Source organism: Chiloscyllium plagiosum, chromosome 14 (genome assembly GCF_004010195.1).
Source record: "Chiloscyllium plagiosum isolate BGI_BamShark_2017 chromosome 14, ASM401019v2, whole genome shotgun sequence".
Classification (NCBI taxonomy): domain Eukaryota; kingdom Metazoa; phylum Chordata; class Chondrichthyes; order Orectolobiformes; family Hemiscylliidae; genus Chiloscyllium; species Chiloscyllium plagiosum.
In genome coordinates, this window is record NC_057723.1 from 46,536,100 (window position 1) to 46,553,207 (window position 17,108).

General features: G+C 39.3%; 1 protein-coding gene across 4 annotated transcripts in view; it reads left to right on the forward strand.

The window, feature by feature from the left end:
* The first annotated feature begins 6,936 nt into the window (after nt 1-6,936).
* The window catches only part of rnf44 (ring finger protein 44), a 148,901-nt gene continuing 138,729 nt past the window's right edge, over nt 6,937-17,108 (forward strand). Inside the window, exon 1 of one of the 4 annotated variants that reach the window (XM_043703738.1) lies at nt 6,937-7,515. In XM_043703738.1, the coding sequence (XP_043559673.1) occupies nt 7,203-7,515 (313 nt within the window). In that variant the 5' untranslated portion in view covers nt 6,937-7,202. The remainder of the gene's footprint in view (nt 7,516-17,108) is intronic. The other 3 variants (XM_043703739.1, XR_006313614.1, XM_043703740.1) reach the window with 3 other exon arrangements.

Below are 17,108 nucleotides of genomic sequence, written 5' to 3' on the forward strand. Positions count from 1 at the left end.
GCACTGTATTTATATGGCTAATCCAGTTCAGTTTCTGGGAACAATAATTCCCAATATGTTGATGGCGGGGGGGAGTTCAGTTATTGCAATGCCAATGAAAGGGCGATTGTTAGATGCTCTTTTGTCAGAGTTGGCTATTGCCTGGTACTTGTGTGGCATAAATATTCTTTGCAAATTTTCAGCCCAAGGTTGATTTTAGTCTAGGAATGGCTGCATTTGGAGACTGAATGCCTCAATATCTGAGGAGTCATAAATGGTACTGAACATTTTGCATTTATCAGCAATTATCTCTATTTTTGATTTTATGAGGGTGGGAAAGCCATTGATGAAGTAGCTGAAGATGGTTCAGCCTCGGGCATTAGTTGGAGGATTGGGGGACCTTGTAGCACTGTAGTAGTGTCCCTATCTCTGATTCAGGAGTCTCAGGTTCAACTCCCATCTGCCCAAGAGGGATGAAATAAAATCTCTGAAAAGGTTAATTTGAAAGCATCTACTCCTGCAGAAATGTTCTGGAGTTGAGGTAAATTACCTCCAACAACCAAAACCACCTTCATTGTGTCAGGTATGACTCCAACAGATGAATTGCAATTGACTCCAGATTTGGTAGGGCTCTTTGGTACCACACTTGTTCAAATGCAGCTTTTATGGCAGAGGCAGTCACTCTCTTTATCACAACAAAAGAATCACAAGGAAATGTCACAGAAATTATTCAAATATCTGACAAAGAAATAAAGAGAAAATATCTAAAAACATAACTAAAAATACCTTATTTCCAAACTTGGTGCCAAATCTACACTGTTTTAGGTAAATTACAGATCAGAATAAGTTGTGTTATCATAATGAATGGTATGATTTTTAAATATGAGTTTCAAATTCGACTTTTGCAGTGTATATAGTATGATGTAATTTGAATTATCATTTTCAGAATAATTCTTTTAATACATGGCCATTCAGCTCAATTGATGTACACACCATTTATTTTCCTTGTGAGCTGTCTCCAACCCTTATTCAGTGAACCCTATCAGTATGCCTATCTGTTCTCCTAAATTTAATTGCTTCTTTAAGACATCATACTTTATTTTTCTCATATAAACAGAATATGTAAAGGAGGAAAAACCTTAGTTAAAATCCATTTACCTCCGTGTAAGTTTTTGGAGGTTACTGTTTGATTGATAAAATAACACAGTAACAGAAATTCCTTCATGAATGGATCCAGTAGAGTAAAAACTGAAAATTCCATTTTCTTATTTTCTGCTTGGTTGACTGAATAATGGAACATTTCTGTGTCTTGATTTATATGACCTGCATATGACACAAACCCAATATACTATCATAGGTTTTTATTCCTTAAAAACATTTTCAGCAAAACACCATGCTTATAGATGATACTTTAACATGTTAACTTCTCCAAGGTTGCTACAAGATAATTCAATATTCATGTGCACACTTTATTGTTAATATTCATTACGGAACACTTACTAGTACAATGCAAATTGTGATATAATTTATTTTGACACAATGTTAGCAAGGCATAAAGCCCTCAAAAGCAACGATTTATATTATATTATGTAGTAAATGTCGGATGAATCTGAATGATTTCCTATTTAATTTATAAAGCTTTGGGACTAGTATTGCTTTCCCCCTCCCACATAACACTACAATGATAAATTTGATGTATTTCAGTAACATATTCAAGTGAACTAATTTATTTTGATAGCTTTGAATCATTGAACATTTCAAAAACAACTACACATTCTAAGCACACAGCAGGACAGGTGTTTTATTTAATCTAATATCAATTACCTAAAGTGTTTTATGGGGTAGAAGGGGCTTGGAGAATTTTCCACAGATATACTTAAAGATCTAAAATGAGTTGTAACCTTCTTTGCTATCACAGAGACAACTGAATCATCTAATTATAATTGCTCCCATTAAAATGAACTCCCTGCTTCAAAGCCGATTTTCTTCAAACACCTTAAGGCAGAAATTCATCTGGGTCCAGCTTTGATGCACTCAACCAACAGAAAAGAGACCAATCAATAGAACTCAGGCCTTTTAAACCTTTTGCGTGTGAGCTGCCAGTAGCTATCATACTTCCTAAGGCAGATTTTACATTTGAACAACCAAAATATTGGACCATAAGCTTCACTAACAGTCATACATTAAAAGTTCCAGGAAGGGGGTTGGTTCATGCAAATTGCTGTGGGGCAGTGGATGGCATTGTAGCTAGCTCGACAGAAAGGTTGTTCCAAAATTTGAGTCAGAAGAAAATGCATGGGTGGCATGGTGGCTCTGGTTAGCACTATTGCCTCACAGTGCTGGGGACCCGGGCTTGATTCCAGCCTTGGGTGACTGTCTGTGTGGAGTTTGCACGTTCTCTCTGTGTCTGCGTGGGTTTCCTCTGGGTGCTCCAGTTTCCACCTGCAATCCAAAGATGTGCGGGTTAGGTGAATTGGTTGTGCTAAATTGTCCACAGTGTTCAGGGATGTGTAGGTTAGGTGCGTTAGGGGTGAAACGTAGTGCAATGAGTCTGGGTGGGTTACTCTTCAGAGGGTTGGTGTGGACTTGTTGGGCTGAAAGACTTGTTTCCACACTGTAGGGGTTATTCTTCTTTGCTTTACTTGGTGACCACTGAAGCAATAGAGTTGATGATCATTTACTACTCAATTTCACAGATAGGACATGAGGCCTCTTTTTTATTCATGAGTGATTCAAAGTCTACATCAGGGTCCCACCCGATATTCCTGAAAAATAACTCGATTCAAGTTCAGCTTGGATATATGTAAACATCTTAAGAGCACAGGACATTGTTCTGAAAAAAAAAAGTGCTTTGTTGTACTAATTAGAGTGAAAGAGATGTACAGCATGGAAACAGACCCATCAGTCCAACTTGTCCTTGCTGACCAGATATCCTAATCTAATCTAGTCCCATTTGCCAGCACTTGGCCCATATCGCTCTAAATCCTTTCTATTCATATATCCATCCAGGTGTATTTTAAATGTTGTAATTGTGTCAGCCTCCACCACTTCCTCTAGCAGCTCATTCCATACACGCACCATCCTCTGTGTGAAAACGTTGTCTCTTTTATATCTTACATCTTTCACTCTAAACCTATGCCCTATAGTTTTGGACTACCCCACCCCAGGGAAAAAAAATTATCTATTTACCTTATCCATGTCCCTCATGATTTTATAAACCTCTATAAGGTCACCCCTCAGCCTCTGACACTCCAGGGAAAACAGCCCCCGTCTATTCAGCCTCCCCCTGTGCTGGGTCCATTGCTTTTTGTCATTTATGTAAATGATTTGGATGTGAACATAGGACATATAGTTAGTAAGTTTGCAGATGACACCAAAATTGGAGGACAGCAAAGGTTATCTCAGAGTACAATGGGATTTTGATCAGATGGGCCAATGAACTGAGGAGTGGCAGATGGGTTTAATTTAGATAAATATGGGGTGTTGCATTTGGAACGGCAAATCAGGGCAGGACTTATACATTTAATGGTAAGGTCCTGGGGAGTGTTGCTGAGCATTTGGAGTTTGGAGTGCAAGTTCATATTTTCATTGAAAGTGGAGTCACAAGTAGGTAGGATATTGAAGAAGGCATTTGGTATGCTTTCCTTTATTGGTCAGAGCATTGAGTATAGGAATTGGGAGGTCATATTGTGGCTGTACAGGTCATTGGTTAGGCCACTTTTGGAATATTGTGTGCAATTCTGGTCTATCTCCTATAGTTTCTATAGGAGATAGACCCTTAAAATGATGTAACCTATGTTGTACACTGTAAACCTTGAAAATCAGGAGGTTTGAAAATAACATTTGTTTCGCATAATATTTATTTAAAACACATGCACTGTTGTTAATAACAAATGTTTAATAAATGTTACTCTCGTAAATTATTCTATTTTGAAAGAAAAATAATGGGCTGACACAAAACATTTGTGTAAGAAAAAACTGCATGTGCTAGAAATCTGAAACAAAACAGAAATTGCTATAGAGAAACCAAGCCGGTCTGGCTGCAACTGTGGAAAGGCAGCAGAGGAAACATTTTGAGTCCAGTTACCCTTCTTCAGAATTTCTTCAAACACAAAAAAATTGTGATTTAGCCCATGGTAGTTATTTTAGCTTTCTACTTGTGAAATAGATTTCCTACTCAATGCAAAGCTAAGTGTCAGCTACAAAAGATCAAATGTATTGAACATCAGTAAAATCAGATATCTATAAACATGTGTATGACTTGCCATACTCTTGAGTGGACACTATTGGTAGAATCACTGCAATGCTGACTTTCTAATAGCATGGTACCATTCATTAGGCTTTAAAGATTTGAGATGTTTTACATTAGTTATACATTTGTAATAACAGAATTAATTATAGCAACTAGTTCCTTACTGAACAGTCACCATTAGCAACTGTAGCATAGAATTTTCTACATTGAAGTTGCAAAGTATATACACTGATGTAGCCCTCGGGTAATAATGCTGCAATTTCTTGAGGATGATATCCTGCAGTACATCTGGAAGCATAAAACAGTACAAACTCAGTCCAAATATCTTTAGAGGTCTGGAGAAATATAGGAGTTGTCATGTTCTTTAAGTCCCTTTTAACCTTATTAATGTTATAAAGTGTAATTCAAAGCCTTCAAACCTTATGAACTTTCCTGATCAAGAGCTTATGCCCAAAACGTCGATTCTCCTGCTCCTCAGATGCTGCCTGACCAGCTGTGCTTTCCCAACAACATACTCTGGACTCTGATCCTCGGATGCTACCTGAACTGTGGTGCTTTTCCAGCACCACTCTAGTCTAGAATCTGGTTTCCAGTATCTGCAGCCCTTGTTTTTACCTAGTTGATTTTAACCTTACTGCAAATCCTCTTGCAAGGATGCCTGCCTTGAAAAAGTTTTCCTCCTCGCTCTACAAGAATCTCAAGGAGTCCCTCTCCCACTGCAACTCCCAGGTCATTTCCTCTGCCCTGAAGCTCTTCAAACATGTCCTGCAGCACTGTCCCCATGACTTGTCCTACCTGCCTATCTTCCTTTCCACCTATCCACTCCACCCTCCTCCCTGACCTATCACCTCCATCCCCACCCCCATTCACCCATTGTACTCTTTGCTACTTTCTTCTCACCCCCTCCCAATTATCTCTCCACCCTGCAGGCACTCTGCCTCTATTCCTGATTAAGGGCTTTTGCCCGAAACGTCGATTTTTCTGCTCCTCGGATGCTACCTGAACTGCTGTGCTTTTCCAGCACTACTCTCGTCTAGAATCTGATCTCCAGCATCTGCAGTCCTCACTTTCTCCTTATGAACTTTAAGCATTGTTGCATGTTTAAGAACCAATGTGGAAGTTTGTTTAAAGTTACAGAATCTAAGTCATAATAAAAAGCCATCCAAAGATAATCAAAATACATTGCATCTCTCTGTGACAAGAAACATCGCAAAGAAAGCAGTCGTGAGTTCTTTAAGGTAAAGCTGATGTCCCAGCTACAAAAGGCTGAACTCTTTGGGTATATTGACTTCAGGATATAGATGTGAACTTGCTGACTTTGTTTTCGGACATACACTTTGAGCTGTTCAGGTCAATGAAAGAAATCCGTATCCCTTCGTATTTTGAAGGAACTGGTCATAAGTTAATCAAAATCTTGACAGGCATAACTCAGTGGTTGCATAAATGACTGAAGAAATTTGAGAACAGCGCCAAGCCCAACATTCTTGCGAACTTTCTTAAAAATAGTTGCAACACGGCTCTTACACCAACACCAAATTGAAAACTCCGAGAAAAATACAGCTCTGTATTTTAATATTTTTCTTTATGGGTGAAGGCAACGTAAGAGATAACTGATATTGACCAAAAGCGACGAGGTTTACTAGCTGAGTGCTAAATTAGCCAGTTACAAATGGTCTTACTGACCCAAGCAATTAAATGAGCCTCAATGAGTGTGTCCGTGACCTCTCTCACGATTAAATAGCGGCCGGCGCAATTTTTGCAGGAAATATGGTATGTTTGGAATTGTGCATAAAATCGGGACACAAGGATAGAAGTGGGGAAGATAAAGCCATTTCTCACTGCATTGCGTTTCAAAAAGGTTTCAACAAATAAATATTAGAATAGGTTCTACATTAAAGACGCTTAAAACGTATTTTCTAAAGTGTTGTATTTATCACAGTGCCACGAGCTATAGTAAGAAAAGTGCATACAAAAGAATCACTTGCCACTGGGTTAAAACAACTGACGCGTTTATCAATTCATTTTAATGATTTATTTTGAAACAGGCATTTAGTGGTTTACTAAATCATATTTGAAAGCCAAAATGTATGTGGTGCTATACTATGTGGTCGAAATAATAAGCAGTCTCATGCTGCAAAGCATGTGAAGAGAGATCCTCTGCTCAATGAGATCAATGTTGCAGAGCCCTTGTTTGTAAACCTTCGCTTTCATTATGGTAGTGCACTACATCTCATTAAATGGAACGAAGTCGAAGGAGAGAAGGTTGGACTGGAATGGTTAGGATGCCTTTTTTTTTCAATAGATTTGCCTCGAGCCAAGGCCAAATGGAACCCTTGGTGGCATCCCGCGATGGGGCATCGATGTGTTGAGTCTGGGAAGCGAGCTTTGCAGCGCCGGCTCTGGGAAAAAAGCTTGGACTGAACACAAAGTATGGGCTGCGGCTGGACCCGCTCTAACAGTCTGCAGTGTCCAGCGTTAAAGGCCGTTCAACTCCCCCAGCCTAGAGAACAGACAGACAGTCAGTTACAGGCAGAGGGCTACTGGGTAAAGCAGGCTGCAGATAGGAGGCGATTCCTTTTGTGTGTGTGTGTGTGTGTGCATTGGACACAAGTTAGTGCACTCGCCATAAAAGTTTTTGGCCAGTTTCCTGGGGGGAAGAGAAGCGGAAACTGTCGTCTTGTGAACGGATCGGGATCGGGATCGGGTTTGGGGGTGGGGGAAGGAGAGAGAAGCAGCAACTGGAATGTTCTGCCTGGCTCTGGGATCTGACCATTTTGTGGGTGTGTTGGACATTTAAGTTTGGCGAGCGTCTGAGTTCCGGATTATATTTAGAAGAAAGAGAGAGAAAGGGGAGGAGGAAATTCATCGATTTAAAGGGACAAGATTGTCACTTTGATGGAAAGTTTAACGCCTGGGATTTAAATGAAGCTTTGGCTTTGAGGAAGAGGTGGAAGGATTTTTTTTTTTTAAAATGCCGATTGTGAGTAATTCCCAAGCGAATGGGGAGCGTCGGCGGCGGCGTCCCCGGTTCAATGCCCCGCTCCCGGGTAAGCGCGGCTCCCGGTGCCATGCAGGAGGAATCCGGCAACAAGACTCCACCGAGGCGGACGGGAGCCAGCTCTTGCTGCAGACGGACAATGCCCGAGGCGGCCGCGTCTCGCCGTGCCCAGGCCCGGCCAGTTCACTCAGGCCCCGGGCTCAGGGAGCCGGCTGCAGCTCCGCTCTCCAGGGCGGCTCGGGGGCGCTGCTGGCCGCTCGGCGCAATGCCAGGATCTCCCCAGCAGGTAAGCACTATCCACACTGACAGGCTGGAGGGGAGGGGTAAGGAGGGCAAGGGGCGGGCCGAAGGGAATTGAAAACCTTGTTTACCTTCACCGTTAAGTCTGTGCCGTAAAATGCAATGTCTTTTCAGGCCATATCTTTTTAATGCAATATCGTTTTTCTTGTAAATGCAGTGTCTTTTCCTACTTTCATTTTACCTTGAACAATGAACTCTCAATATTCAGTGAAGTGAAACTGCTAAACTTCTGTCACTGAACCCGTGTTCTGAGAATCTGATTTTCTAATATCTTGAAGATGTCTCCTTTGAAAAATAACACATCCTGAATCTCAGACAAACCAATTCAGAAATTCATTTTCTTGACGTGACCGTTATCTTTTTCTCCATTTGCCCTACTGTGCTGTGAAAGGTTTTTATTTTTATCTCTTATTGTGTGCACAAATGTGTTCTTCCAAGTTGGCACCGAACAAGGGCACATGGTGACAAAGTTTAGGCTGGGGTGATATTGTCATTTGCGAAGCCAGGTGCAGTTTTCTCTGTTCAGGCAAGCTTCCGCATGTTAGAACCGGTTAGATCAGCATGTCAATTAAAGAATTGTTCACATTATGTAAGACATTTTCAGCAAGGTAAATCCATAATAGAATTACACTTTTTTTTGACTGAAAGAGTATAAAGTATAGTGAGCAGTGTGTGAACATGAGATTGAAGAGCTATAATGCCAGGGGACTATTGGCATCAGCTAAATTTTATATTGGCAAATATTCCAATCGGTGCCACTGTGATTGATGGACTTGGTGTACAGTGGCACTCATTTGGAACACTAAAATTGGCCGATGTTAAATATTTTTTGAGACTGCAGTTCAGCTGATTATGTACCTTTTGCCTGACCTCTGAAAAACAATGTACAGAAAGCACAGACTTAATTAAATATCAAGGTGATGAGTACTTCGTATTTTTGGTGCCACAGTACAATAAGCTGTCCATTCAGGTAGCATTGAAAATATGCCATTTGACAGACTTATATTGCTGAGCTCTGTTGGCATGCCCATGTCATTTGGTTGAATTCACGCCTTTTTTTTTGGCTGAAATAACAAAACAAGGCATTAATTTCTTCAATAAGAATCCCTTGGATAAGATAGGTAAGCCCTAGACTTCCAGATGTTCCATCAAAAAAGGTATTACTTGAGATTTAACACTTGCATTACAGCATTTTCTTCACAGATGTCTGATAACAAGGAAAGATCTTAAAGATCAAAGATAGAGAGACAATAGGGACTAATTAAACAGCTTTGCGACTGTTAAAGCCAATTATTTTAAACATTTTTGAAAGTTGTCAATTTGTATTCAAGATCATTTATATCTATTTATCTGAAAAGTTGATTGAAAAATATGATGTTGGGTATGCCTGTGATTGTGAGGTGGGAAGAATACAGGATGCTTCCCAATAGTACATGGATATAAATAAAAACAAAAATAGGGGGGAAAAAGCCTATAAATGCAAAGAAAACATAAGATCCTCTTATTACTGATGAAAAGCTTGTACATAATGGAAGCATAAATGTTCCTTGGCCTTATGTGGAGTTGGAATTGGTTGAGGAGCAGCTCTTTATTAATTCCTCATATTACAAAAAGACAGGTTTGTCCATGAGTGGCCAATTTTAGCTGTTAAGGAAAAAAAAAATTTGAAAATAAGTGTCTAGTACCCAGTAGTTTTTATCAATTCCCTAGCCACACTGGTTCATTGTATATTTTTAAAAGGTCTGAATCTACTAGACATTAGTGATTTGGGTGACTATACAGAGAACTAATGAAATGTTTAAAAAGATAATTGAACCTCCTGAAGCAATTGATGCTGGTTGGTTTTGGGTAGCCATTTGATCTGAACATTTTGAAATTGTTCGAATATGAACATTATTCTGTAAAAAAGAAAATCATGTTTTGTGTTCTTTTCAACCAAACAGTGTGGCTTGTGTGATAGAATGTGTTCCTTGCAGTTATTCTACCCTCTGGCATTATACATAGCACAGAGCCTCTGAGGCCCACAGGGGCCATCAGTATAAGACCTGTTGCTATGGCAATGGTCAGCTGCTGTCAGATACAACCGCCAGAGTTGTTAATGTCTTAGAAGGAGCAAAATGATGCTCATTTAACTTTTAGACTCTGAAATAACTTACTAATTTTGCTCTATGATAAATGTCTAATAAATATTATCATCATGGGTAACTGATATTTGAATTGTTGGTTTTAAAGTGCTGTGTTTCCAGGTGGGAGAAAGGGGAATATAAAAATGTTGACAGGACCAATCCAGTCCTACAGACAAACAGCTCCCCAGCTCCAAAGAGTTGCAATAATGCATTCTATGGAAAGGTCTGCCACCTAAAAATATCCTATGCTAGCTGAAAGAAATAGCATAGCAACTGAGTTGTGAATCTAAAAAGAATAAATTTAAATCTATCAAAAATGCTGTTTGTAGTGTGAGACAATAAGTTTTATTCCTCTGAAAGTAAATTAGATAAATTGCTTTTGCAGAGATGACTTTTCTAGCTAGTGATTTGAAAATAAACTTGACTGTACTATTTTGCTTATAACATGGGAAGACATGTTGGAGTTGTACAGGACATTGGTGAGGCCCCTTCTGGAATACTGTGTCCAGTTCTAGTCACCCAGTTATAGGAAGGATATTATTAAGCGGGAGAGGATTCAGAAGAGATTTACCAAGATATTGCCACGTATGGATGGTTTGAGTTTTGAAGAGTGTCTGGATTGGCTGAGACTTTTTTTTTTCACTGGAGTGGAGGAGGAGGTGGTGGATATGAGTACAATTACAATGTTTAAAAGACATTTGGAAAAGTACTTGTGAATAGGAAATGTTTGGAGGGATATGGGCCAGGAGCATACAGGTGGGACTAGGTTAGTTTGGGATTATGGTCACATGAACTGGTTAGACGGAAGAGTCTGTTTCTGTGCTGTATGACTAGGACTCTGAATGTGATTAGAAATGGGCACTGCAAGAAAGACTCATTGCACATCTTAGCGTGACTTGCCAGGCTAAAAATTGCCTAAACCAGTTTTTACAAAGTTTTTCGCAACTATTTGTTTCCGTGGAGTACCATCTACACAGGGGAAAAAAATAATGCCAACACGATTGGCAGTGATTTCAGAAAAAGGGTGATGAACCATATTGAAAAATATTAGATGTGACCAAAAGTTAGCTTAAAAAGCTATACTTTAATAAATGCCTTAAAGGGAGGACTGTGAGAATAAGTATTGGAGGGATAAGAGGTTGAACAGACCATTACAGCAGAGATGATAATTTTACTAAAGTGAACCTCATGGATTCTGATGGAGAGAAGGAGTATGAGGTCAACAGATTGGCACAGGGTCAAAGAGGACTGAGACTGAACAGCCAGAAATAGTAGTCAGGGATCAGGGTGGAAACCTTGACAAAGTTCATGAGTCTGAGGGCTGCAAACTATGGCTTAATTCTTCCCCGTGCCTAGCTGCTGGAAATTATAGGCTACCTGAGACTAAACTGTGTTCCCTAGCACAGTTGTCAGACAAGTTTCTCGGTCTCATAATAACAGGTTGAGCAAGGTTGAGTATCAGGCCAATATAGAAAGTTCATAGATCAATTGACAAAACAAATAAGGGAAATGGCGATTAAATGTGCATTAATTAGAAAACGTAGCAAGGACTTCAGGGAAAATTATGTTACATTACTTTAAGTTTTTTTTTATGAGGCAAAAGTAGAGAAAATGCAGTTGACATTGTGTACGTGGACTTCCAAAATGCATTTTACAAAGTGCTGCACAACAGACTTGTGAGCAAAGTTAGAGTCAATATAATGAAGGACAGAAGCAGCATGGATACAAAATTGGCTGAATGACAGGAAAAAGGTTCTACACACATACAAATTGTTTTTTGGACAGGAGGGAGATCTGTAGTGCTCTTTCCTAAAGGTTAGTGTTAGGTCTTTGCTATTTTTGGTAAATATCAATTGCCAAGACTTTGGTATAAAAACGTTGTGGATAATACAAAGTATTGTGAACTGTGAGACAAGCATAATGTAAAATTCCAAAATGATATAGACAAGTTGGTGGAATGGGAGGAAAACTGGCAGATATAATTTTAATAGAAGTGTTGAGTGATTCATTTTGGTGGATAGAACTCAATTTTATGGCTGAAGGTGAAGAAATGCACTGTTTTCTTTATAGAGTCATAGAGGTCTATAGCACAGAAAAAAAGGCCCTTCGACCCATCAAGTCTCTGCCAGTCAAAAGCGAGCATCTAACTATTCGAATTGAATTTTCAAGCATTTGGCCGATTGTCTTGTATGTCTTGATATCACAAGTGCTCATCTAACACCCTTTCAGGCAGTGAGATCCAGATTCCCACCACCCACTGGGTGAAAACATTTTTCATCACATCCACTCTAAACCTTGTGCCCGTATCCTTAAATCTGTGCCCCTGAATGCTGAAAGCTTCACTAAGGAGAAAAATTCCTTCCTGTCTACCTTATCTATGCCCCTCATAATTGTAAACATCTCAATCATGTACCATCTCAGTCTATTCTACTTAAAGGAAAACAATCCCAATCTATCCCTCTCCCTTTGTAATTAAAAAGTCTCCAGACCAAGCAACATTTTTTCTGTGCCATCTCCAGTGCAACCATATCCCTCCTGTAATGTAATTCCAGGACTGCGCATAATACTCTAGTTGTGGTCTAACCAGCATTTTACACAGTTTCAGCAGAACCTCTCTGCCCTTTAAATTCTATGCCTCAGTTAATAAAGGTATGTATCCCATTTACCTTCTTACCACTTTATCTACCTATCCTTAAGAGATCAGTGGACATGCACACCTGGGTCCCTCTGATCCTCGGTGCTTTCCAGGGTTCTGCTGTGCATCATATGTTCTCTCATGTTGTTTGTCCTGCCAAGTCCACACTTAGTAGAATTGAATTTGCCAGATCAGCCGATCTGACCGGTTTGTTTATAAATCTAAGGCTATTGACCTAATTATTAAAAAACCCACCAATTTTCATATAATCAGTGAATTTACTGATCAATCCTTCTGCATTCATGTCTAAATCATTTTTATATAACAAACAGCAAAGGCCCTAACACTGATACCTGTGGAACCCCACTGGATATAGGCTTCCAGTCACAAAAACACACCTCAATCATCACTCTCTGTTTCCTACTGCTCAGCCAATTCTAGATCCAATTTGTCAAATGTCTTTGGATCCCATTCGATCTTACCTTCGGTATCAGAGTTCCACACAGGACCTTATCAAAAGTCTTGCTGAAGTCCAAGTAGACTATGTCAAAAGCATTGCGCTCACCTATACTCCTGCTCACCTCTGCAAAAAATTCAATTATGTTTGTCAGATATGATTCCCCTTAAGAAAACAATGATTGATTATCTCTGGCCTCCAAGTGTAGATTAATTCTGTCCCTCAGAATTGCTTCCTATCATTTCCCCACCACTGAAGTTAGACTGACTGACCTATAGTTTCCTGTTTTAACTCTTTGTTCCTTCTTGTGTCATCCATTCCCCCTTCAGTTGACACAAAACGCTCAGAGACACAGTATAGTTTTACCTCCTTCATCTTTATTCCGGGCCCTGGAGGGAGAGAGACTGATCGCCCACATGCACGAAGATGAGGTCTCGGTCTTCTCTTTGGAACAGCAGTTTCTTAAGGAATTTTTCTTTTTGCCTTCCCAAAATGCAACACTCTCATGAATCTGAAGCAACATAAATCATGTGTAGCCCCTCCCTTCTTTTGGGCCCTTAATGTTGAGGCTACTTAGTTAAGATTAACATTTAGAAGAATCCAAGAGGTGACCAATGGTGACTGAAATAACACCCTTTATTTACACATGATCCAGCTCCCTTCTTAATGAATTATGTAGTCATTTTAGAGGGAGGAGCATCCAGATAAGGCGACATACATATTGATTAGGTGACCGTTACAATCAGTGAGTGTCAATAGCAAAGATTAAGCCATCTGCTGTTACGCGATGAATGGCTTTAACCTTATCTGGCTTCACATAATGAATATTTTCACCTTGTTAAACTGACCTTACATACTGAATGCTTCCAATATTGTTAAATGGCTCTACATAATGAATGCTTTTCCATCTTGTCAACTCATTACCCTTGACTCCAGCACCCTATTGCTAACTGCAAGTTCTTACCTGATCTGAGTCATGCTCAGCTGAACCTCTCATTTCACAAAACTCAGAACTTAATTCTTTCCCTACCTGCGTATACCCTATGCACATTCTCGCTTGATAGCAGCATCACATTGGATGACTTCCATTTCGCTGGTACCTCTACTGTGGCCAGAAGGGAATTGAAAATGATTGCCAGTGTCCCTGATATTTCCTCCCTTGTCTCACTCGTTAGCCTGGGATACGTTTTTCAAGTGGAGATAGAGTTTTAGCTACTCTTAAGCCTACCAGGCCTCTCAGAGCCTCACCTCCATATGTGCCAATTTCTTTAATTATATCACGGTCTTTCTCACTGATTTCTATGCCCACATAATTTCTCTCACTTGTGAACACTGACTCAAAATATTCATTTAGGGCCCTACGTGTGTCTTCAGTTATTAATACTGTGGTCCTTTATTGGGTCTTTTGCTCTTAATGCACTTATATAATAACTAAAAATTTCTTTTAATTTACCTACTATTATCCTTTCATACTCCATTTTGCTCTCCTAGTTTCCTTTCCACGTTGCCATTGCACAAAAATGTTGTACTTTAAACGTATTTCTTTATTTTTCTACTAGTGCCTAAGATTTTGTACCTAGGTACCTTGCATCTAAGATGCTGCAGGGAGTGCAGACTTAGTACTTTTTTCACAGTTTTTGTGTATCCCTGTACCTGAGTACATGACAATAAATCCAAATTCCTAATTCCTGTACTGTTCTAGGCATCTGCGTTTTCAGCCCTCTATATCTGTCATAAGCCTCCCTTTTACTCTTCTTCCAATCCAATACATTTCCCAGGTAATGGTGGGGCGGCTGAAATTCCTCCCACTATCACTAGCCTGTTACTTTTGCTAGCCTCACTGCTCCACTGGTGATCCTGCAAACTATACAATTGTCAGGTTTAGTAATAAAAAGCAAGCAATCAAGTTTCAACAACAATATTTATTTCCAAAAGAAAACTTAATCAAAGATGCAAGAGAGTATTCACAAATATTTTGAGTTATGCAAATGTAGATAATTTTTTTTCAAAAAAACACAAACCTGACAAGAAACAAAATAATTAAAATTCTTCAGAATCTTAACTTTAAAGTACTTTGGCCAAGTAATAGTTAACACTCACAAATGAAGGATTAGTCATGTACATGTATTCCAAATGATGTCCTAATTCTGAAGGTGCACACAAAAATGTCTTCATGGAACAGTAGCAGGTTGAATTCCCTTTGTGTTAGGTGGTGGGGTAGATTCCAGCAAAGCCCCTCCAAGAATCTTCCAAAAGTTTTGAAGATAACTTCTGGTCAGTTTTCATCTCTCTCACTTTGTTGAGAGGATTTGCCGAAGATTGATTATCCATGTTTTTACACACATGCTCTTGGCATAATTTAACCTAAATCAGCAGACTGTGAAGTTTCAAAATGCTCTGAAAGGTCTCTAGCCTGTATGATTCTATCTGAGCTCCCTATTGCTTAGGTGCCTCATTGTTGCTGTTACACTCAGTAGCAAAGTGTTCTTTGTTAAAAGTTAAATATTTGTATGCATAGGTCTACTTCTCTGTTTATTATGAAGATATATAAATCTAAGAATCGGGAGGAGCAGAGGGACCTCAGTTTGTATGTACAAATCATTGAAGGTGGCTGTACTTCTGAGTCTTATAAATCGATGCATAAGAGTGGAGAAGCAAGGAAGTTATGCATCTGTTTTATTAAAACTCATTCTCGATTAGAATAATGGATTCATTCACTGCACCACACTTCAACAAGAAGGCGAATGTATTAGTACACGAGACGTGGGAGCAAGGGTAGACCATGTGACCCTCCAAGTTCTAAATGGTGAAGCAGACTATTGTTGCATACCTTGGACTTCAGCTCCCCTTTCATTCCTGCTTTCCATATCCCTTGATTCCTTTAGAGACCAAATTCTGTTTATTCCAGCCTTGCATGTAATCATGATGAGGAGGTGCTGGTGTTGGACTGGGGTGGACAAAATTTAAAAAGTCACACAACACCAGGGTTATCGTCCAAAAACGTTAATTTGGAAGTACCAGTTTTTGGAGCTAACTTATGGGAGCAGTGCTCTGAAAGCTGGTACTTCCAAATAAACCGTTTTGGACTTATAAACTGGTGTTGTATGATTTTTAATTTAAATGTTTTTAACTTAAAACACGCTTAAACTTTTGCTTAGCCTTGAATCTATTCGGATTTTTGATCACCATGAGTTGAGTAGTCTTGAAGGGCCAAGTGTCCTACTCCTGTCCTTTTTTATATTCTTATTTTCAGCTCATGTGAAAGTAATAGCATCATTACTATGCTGTTTTCTTTTCACTTAAATCAATAATGGAGAAATTAATAAATTCCTAATCCCAAATGATTGGCTGCTTAGCCTGAGACCATGCTCCCGTGGTATAGAGTCCCTAACCAGCGGAAACAATCTTTATGCCCATCCAATCAAGCCACCTCAGAATTTTGTTCCATTACAATAAGACCACTTCTTGTTCTTCTAAATGGTAGAGAATACAGACCCACATTGCTCAATCTTGCCAGAAGACAAAAGCAGTTACTTAATGAGCCTTTAATGCATTTTTCCATTGTAAGTGTATTTATTTTTCCCAAATATGGAAATCAAAAATGAACATTGTGCCCCAAATGTGGCCAAACCAAAATCCTGCATGATTGTAACAAGATATCTTTATTCCTCTACTCCAGTTCCTTTGTGGTAAAGGTCAACATACCATTTGTCTTTCTAATTGCCTGCTGTAGTTGCATGCTAATTTTCTGTACGAACCTACCCAAGACTGTTTGAACATTGACACTTCAGTTTCACAGCTTTAAAAGAACAATTCTGCTTTCATTGTTACGTCCAAATGAATAACATTAAATATCCATGCATTATAATCCATTTGCCATCTTATTGCCTACTTGTTTAAAATATCTATCTTCTGCAACATTTTCAGGTTGTCTTGTAGCTTACCTTTCCACCTAGCTTTGTACTACCAGTAACCTTGGATACATTACTCCCTGACTCTGTGTCTTCATCAAAGCCATTAATGTAATTTGTAAATAGCAGACAGAGTGCATTGAGCCTTGTGACATTCCACCATTCACTGCCTGTTACTGAGACAATGCCTGGTTAATACCTACTCTTTGCTTCCTATCTATTAACCAATCCTGTATCCATGCTCTAACATTATTCCTAACTACATGAGCCTTCATTTTGCCTATTAACCTTCCATGCAATACGTTATTGAATGATTTTTGGAAATTAAAATATATTTCAACTGCTGTAAGGCTACAGGAAAAAGGCAGAGGAATAGCACTACGTGAATAACTTGCAGGGACACAGCATGGACACGACAGTTGAATGGCCCTTGGCCAAAAGGCCAATTCC